The sequence below is a fragment of the Mesitornis unicolor genome, unplaced genomic scaffold (assembly GCF_000695765.1).
Source record: "Mesitornis unicolor isolate BGI_N332 unplaced genomic scaffold, ASM69576v1 scaffold6594, whole genome shotgun sequence".
Classification (NCBI taxonomy): domain Eukaryota; kingdom Metazoa; phylum Chordata; class Aves; order Mesitornithiformes; family Mesitornithidae; genus Mesitornis; species Mesitornis unicolor.
In genome coordinates, this window is record NW_010180734.1 from 1,723 (window position 1) to 8,415 (window position 6,693).

The 6,693-nt window shown below is 44.9% G+C and overlaps 1 protein-coding gene across 1 annotated transcript in view; it reads left to right on the top strand.

The window, feature by feature from the left end:
- Positions 1-232: 232 nt before the first annotated feature.
- Positions 233-6,693, top strand: part of LOC104539599 (plexin-A4-like) — a gene marked incomplete at its 5' end in the record, with an annotated part of 26,773 nt that continues 20,312 nt past the window's right edge. The window contains one exon of the mRNA XM_010183174.1: positions 233-379. Within this exon, the coding sequence (XP_010181476.1) occupies positions 233-379 (147 nt within the window). The remainder of the gene's footprint in view (positions 380-6,693) is intronic.

The following is a 6,693-nucleotide window of genomic DNA, read 5'->3' on the forward strand; positions in this document are numbered from 1 at the left end:
AACAGTACTGACACCTCAGTCTTGTGGACAGGACACTCAACAGGGCTGGTTGCACTCTGTGGAAGTGGAAGGTCTTCTCTATTTCCAGGCTGTATGGAATAGACTACGTCCCACTGATGCAATGGCTTCGAGTGGCTGGGGATGGCAAGCCATGTCATTGAGATGCTGTGTAGGTTGTGTTCTCATCTCTGATCCTCCTGTTTCACCTCATGGTTGTCTCTCACCCCTACAGGAGTGTGCTGGTGAACCTCTGTTCTCCCTCTTCTGTGCCATCAAGCAGCAGATGGAAAAGGGTCCCATCGATTCGATCACTGGGGAGGCCCGGTACTCGCTGAGTGAGGACAAGCTTATCCGACAGCAGATTGATTACAAGACACTGGTGAGTGCTCTGAGCACTGGCTAAGGACTTGTCCAGCCTCTTCTAGCAAAAAGGGATTTATAGAAAAAGCAAGTGATGGGCATGCTGACCCTCTGGGACGGTTCTCACAACCCAGCAGGGAAACCTTGCTGAAGGTTAATCGCATCCCCTAACACAGCAAGTTTTGGCATTGAAACATCTCCTTGTAAAGCATGTTTGCAAAGACAGCTGCTTCCAAGTGACTTCTGTTGTGCCCTGCCCCATGCCCAGAGCATCTCCAGCTCCCCAAATGCATTGCCTGTTCTTTAAAAGTATTTGCACTCATTGCAGGGTAGGCTGACAGTGCCAGTCCTTTAGCATTACTTGGTTTAGGTGAGGTCTGGGAACATTGGAAGACAAGCGTAAACTTTGTGTCATGAATACGCCTGTGAATGCGAGGACAATTGATACGGGCAATTTACTGTGTTCTGTTAGACAAAATACTTGCTAGTACCCATCCCTTTTCCCTGGAGTGATGTCACAGAATCACAGAATCACAGAATATGAGGAGTTGGAAGGGACCTCAAAAGCTCATCCAGTCCAACCCCTGCCAGAGCAGGATCACCAGACCAGGTCACACAGGAACACGGCCAGGCGGGTTTTGAATGTCTGCAGAGAAGGAGACTCCACAACCTCTCTGGGCAGCCTGGGCCAGTGCTCACCCTTCCAACATCCCTCTGAGTTGTAAGTCAAAGCTAACAGTCTTCCTACAGCAGAAAGGTGTGGTTGTCACTGCAATTTGTCACCACCCTGAGCTCTTCCATGGCAGGAGTATGTTGTTCATGGTGAGGTTTCTTCCTCTTCACTCTTAGGACCACCTGGGGTTATTTTCATTCCCTCTCTCCCCATCACCTCTTCCCTTCTCCCTGGTCCCCAGCATCAGTGGCAGAGATGCCCAGTGCCCAGTGTGGGCACACAAAGATCTGGTGTTTGCTGGGCAGTGCCTGCCTGGGGCAGCAGCCCTTGGCCATATGGGGTGTCTCCAGATTGAGTTCAGGCAGGTTGGGCATGAGCCCTTGGCCATGAGACACTTGTGATCACAGGGACACCCAGATCAGGGCCATCCTGAGATCTTGTGGTCAGTGCAAAGTCCATGCTGTTCTGCTAGTGGCAGCAAAAATGGTTTTTATGGGGCTATATAGCAAAGTCTTCTCTAGAATAACCCTCATCAGAAAAAAAAAATGAGAGACTGTTTCTCCGATGAGGATTTCAGCATCAAGGAATGTGTTAGAGGCACACAGTGAAGGGACCTATTAGATCTTCTCTAGAGCTAATGCAGCCATTACTCTTGAGCAAGCACAAGTCAAAATGAAATGAACTTGGTTTAAAGATTTCAAGGGAAAGAAAATTAATCCCTGTCACTGAGTCATTTGCTTCAAAATGTAATTGTCTGCATGGTGAAAGATACACTTTGCGTATGTCCAGCTTTAGCTTCTACCCGGAGATTACACCCTTTTCCTGCTTGATTAAAGAGCAGCAATTAAAAAGCATTAGATATCTCTTCTTAGTTTATGTGTTTGTGGGCTTTCTCTTTTTCCTGGATACAGTAAATCCACTGAGCTTCTAAGTCTCTGAGAGATGAAGAACACTAAGTCTTCAGTGATCCTTGTAATTTCTTTATTTCCCATGTCTTTGTTCTTGGAAAACCCCAACCCCAGATGTTAGGGTGTTCAGAAGATGCTCCGAACTTACCAGCTTATTTTATTTGCTCCTTCAATTGAGGGATATTCATTGCACTTATCTTTAGCTGGCTTTGAGAGTTGTGTCCAGTCAATGTGAGTGCCCTGGACTGTCTTAGATCTTAGCTCAGGTGGGATGATGGTAGAAATACGTACTTTTCTTCAGTAACTACAGACAGTCTGGAGCTGAGCTTTGATTGAATCCAAGTCTGATGAGGGGGTAGACTTCATGCTTAAATAAGACCACAGTTCTATTTTTTGCATACTAAAAACGTGACTTTCCTATTAAATCAGCAGCATAGTGCTTCTTTTCTATTATGTGTGATTGTCTGGGAATTTGGAGGCCTGATCTCACCCAGAGAGAGTGAGCAAAAGGAAGAAAAATGCAGCCACAGAGTGATCGCTTTCAGCAAAGGAAATCCCCCCGATCCTTTTAGGTTTGATATAAAGCAGCCAGCAAAGGGTAGTAATTATACATCAGCCTGAACAAAGCTCTCCTCCATTCGCTTTGTGTCATTTGATGTTAATCAGCTCTCCCTCTTACATCTCAAGAGCAGACAAATATATCCCGATAGGAATCTCAGCAGATGTACAGAGATCAGCTTCGGTGAAGGAGATTAAGAAGCAGCAGAATATGAACAGGATTGTTCTTCCTTTCTGTTTCTCTTTATTTCTGTTTTATTTTGTCCTTCCTCTACTTTCCTTAAGCAGTCTGTCGTCTTCTATTAAAAAAATACAGTAATGAAATAAAGCAAGAACTGATTCAGTATTTGTAATATAAGAATTCTCTCAATGTCTCCTGCTCTCTACCAAACACACCTGGTCACCACTGTGAGTTTGCAGTGTGTGTGGCTAAAATTCATTGGGTTGTTCATGTTTCATGAGTGCCAGATGATTGCTTGACTGAGTGAAATCACAGTCCAGCAGTGTGGCACATTGAAACAGGCTGTTTATTGTCATTATTTTGAGAAGACAAGACCAAGGACTCTTTTGGAAGGCATTTATTCATTAGCCTTCATTGGTCACGACCAAATATTTTAAGTCATGGTTTTGAATATGGTTTGAGTGAAAAGCAGATCCAAATAAATTGTCTTATCCAGGGAGAAAAAAGGTGAAACTGCGCTTTCAGACATCTGGAATTGCTGGTTTTGCAATATACACCTCATTCACTAAATTTAGATTGCTTCAGTCTGATTTCTCTCCAAACCAGATTGTTCTGATTTGAGCCTGCCAGGTCCTACAGTTCTCCAAGAAAGCAGCCCTCGGTGTCCTAGGGTCTTTGCAGTCCGTAACAATTTCTGCACTTATAAGGGGTTTTTCAGTCCAGGAGAAACTAAGCCAGTTACGATGTGATTTGCTAGAATAAATATGATTTGCTAGGATAAATGTGTGGCAACTAAACAGTAGATCTTCTCCCAAGCTGTATACCTCAGAGAAGCACCCTCTTGTGCTAATGTCTTCGCTAGCAGTCAGTGCTCGTCATCTATGGTCTGCAGTGTTATTAAAAACCCAGCTAGATTATTCCATCTATGAGAGACAGGAAGATCTCATCCCTGCTGAATGCCATCTGCCTTTGCCAGAATTCATCATTTTTTAACCATTCACCAAACTGAAGTTCAGATGCAAAAACCTTGCTCCCTCCTGCCACTGCTTTGCTGTCACTGAGAGAAGAAATACCATCCATCTCCTGCATCAGCTTTGCTTCTGTTGATACAAATAATGCAGGGGAGCAAAGGGATGTGTGTCAGAAGGTGTCAAAAATATTGGCTAATTAATGCATGGAGGTGGTAGGTGGGAGCTGCCCAGTCCATCCTGAGCGGTGGCATGCTCTGCGTGGTCCCTGCACGCCTCGGTGGCTCCACTGCTGGGAGCCTGATCGGATCACCTCTCCTGACAACATATTCCAGATGGATAAAGATGCTTTGAGCTGTCTTTGGTCAAGACTTTCCAGGGAATTGTTCCTGTGTGACCTGGCCTGGGGGATCCTGCTCTGGCAGGGAAGTTGGACTGGATGAGCTTTCAAGGTCCCGTCCAACTCCTCATATTCTGTGATTCTGTGAATTTTGGTGGCAGAGAGGAAGCCACTACAGAGATATTATAAACCTCTTGGCCTCCTTGGGGGGTCCTTCTCCTCCTGACTCCCTCCCAGTCTTCACTATGTGGTAGCCCTCTTGGACCTTCCTTAGCCCAATTTAGAAGGGAGAGAAAGATGTCTGTTCCTGGTACAGAAACTGTAGACCATTCAAACACAGCGCACAACTCAGAGCTGGGGTCCTCATATGAGTAATGCCAAACTGTCTTTATTATTTAAATGTCAGTAATCTGCAGTGGAGATCAGGGCATGGTTGTACTAAGCATTGCATGTATACATAAACTGCTCTTGGCTGGAAGGACTGGCAGACAAAAAAAAAAGCCCAAGGATGTAGAAAAAGGTCACTAAACACAAATCCAGTGAGGTGATATGCCCCAAGGGCACACACAGTCACTGGGAGAGCAGAGCTCAGAAATTACTACTTCACTTGCTCCCAGTCCCATAGCTTTCCATGCTGAGCCCATAACTGGCACCATTCTGACGCAGACCTCAATGTGTAACAGAACAGCAGCAGCAAGTGCTGGTATCCTCTCAGTGGCAAAACACTCAGCATCTCCTTGAGTGACATTGAAGTCCACCTTGGTGGCTCTGCCCCACAGACCTCAATGGCAGGTAGTGGATGATGGAGCAGTAACAGCGAATGCATTAAGATGAGCATAGCAACATTTCCCTCAGATTTACTAATCACGTAGGAATACAACACAGACCGTCTCAGGGGTCTCTTCCCCACCTGTTGACATCAAAGACTGTGTTGACATAGCTGAGAAGCACTGCAGGAGCAATGGGATTAGTTCTCTGCCTTATATTGTTATGAGGACAGCTCTGGGTGGAAACACAGGGCAAACCTTACTCTTTTTGTGAGACTGGAGCATCTGAACTCTGCTAAATGGATGAAGCCAATGCTTAGGGTTTTTTTCTCATGGTCATCCCCAACCATGGACGATGCAGGGAAGTCTTGGTTGACAACAGAGGAAACCCTTGGGAGGATTCCCATAGAAATTATAACAATCCTCTTCTCCATTGCAAACACCTCATTATGATTAGGAGCTTCAGTCTGTTGGAAGGGGAGCAGAGATTTTCAATCTTTGGTGTAAGGATGACTTCCATAGGGCCCATGTCTATCTCCAAAGAACAGCCATTTAGTGTGTGCAATACACAGATGAATCCTGCAAAGTTCTTGAAGTCTTTGTATGGAGAAAAGTTTAGTGCTCCACAACAGAACAGTTGGAAAACACCAACTGAGAGTTGGTATGAAGCTTGGGACATATACGTCAAAGTCACCGGGCTCTGAGTGGACTAGGTTTCTAGAAACGATGATCATATTACCTAAAATGATGAAAGGAGCCTCTTGATTATGCTTGAAGTGAACACGCTGGTGCCCAGGGGTTGGCAGCTACTACCAGCTGCCCTACTCTATGTTTGAGAACACCAAGTGCCACCCTCTCTGCGTGTAGCTCTTTGAAGTATCACATTCCCTGCTGCTTCTTCTTCCAACTGAGCTGGAAAAGAGGAAAGCAAGGACTACTGTAGTCAGGGCATGAATGATAGTGGCTCACTCAGCCCTTCCAAAGTTACCACCTCATGAAATTTAAGGACAACTAAGTTGCAAGAGCAAATCACCATCATCAGCTGCCAGCCAGATGATGGTTCACATTGCATGGTGGGTACTGGTGTGGTGGGCACTGGTCAAGATTTGCAGGAGGTGTTGGCCCTTCTGAACTTAGGAGCTAGATGCCTGGTAAGGTAGTCCAGAACATTTTAAGTAGCACTTAATGCCTTCATGTGGGGAACTAAACTGAATCCTAGGTTTTTGCATCAGAGCTGGATCACACTGCAGAGCTTGCTCTGACTGGCACCTCAGTCTGCCTTAGCTGAGGTCAGATCACTGAGAGAGACCTTCAGAATAACTTGGTTCCAGAACCATAGCACTCTCAAAAAAGCTGCCCTAGCCTGGCATCACTGCTTCATTTCCAAGATGAGGGAAGCAACTAATAACCTCAATGCTGGATGCGTTTCAACAGTGCTTTTAATGTGTGGTTCTGTGATCCTTTGAGATGAAAGATGCCACAGAACTGTAAATCTGTGCCATTGTCATTATTATTTGAATTGATGCTTCTTCAATACTCCTGGAAGTGACATATAAATAATAGTATTATGATATAATCAATATCTTGTATTTACATCTCTGCTTTCATCCAGAAAGATCACAGAGCTCTTTGTAGGCAGTATCTTCATAAGTCCCTCTTAGTTTAACAGAACAACACCAAAGGGAGCCTGGTGAGCCAATACATAATTATACCAATACGTTTTCACCCAGTTTAAAGCCACTTTGAGATCCCACCTCATCTTAGTAGGTTAAGATGGAAAGTGATGGAGAGTCCAGTACCTGTTGCATGCTACAGAAGGGATTTTACAGTCAAGGTAGAATTTGTCTAAGGCACCAAAGCTATCCTATCTGCACTTATAAAAGTGGCACAGGAACATTTAATGACAGTATATAACCAGAAGCGTCACTGAACACTCTT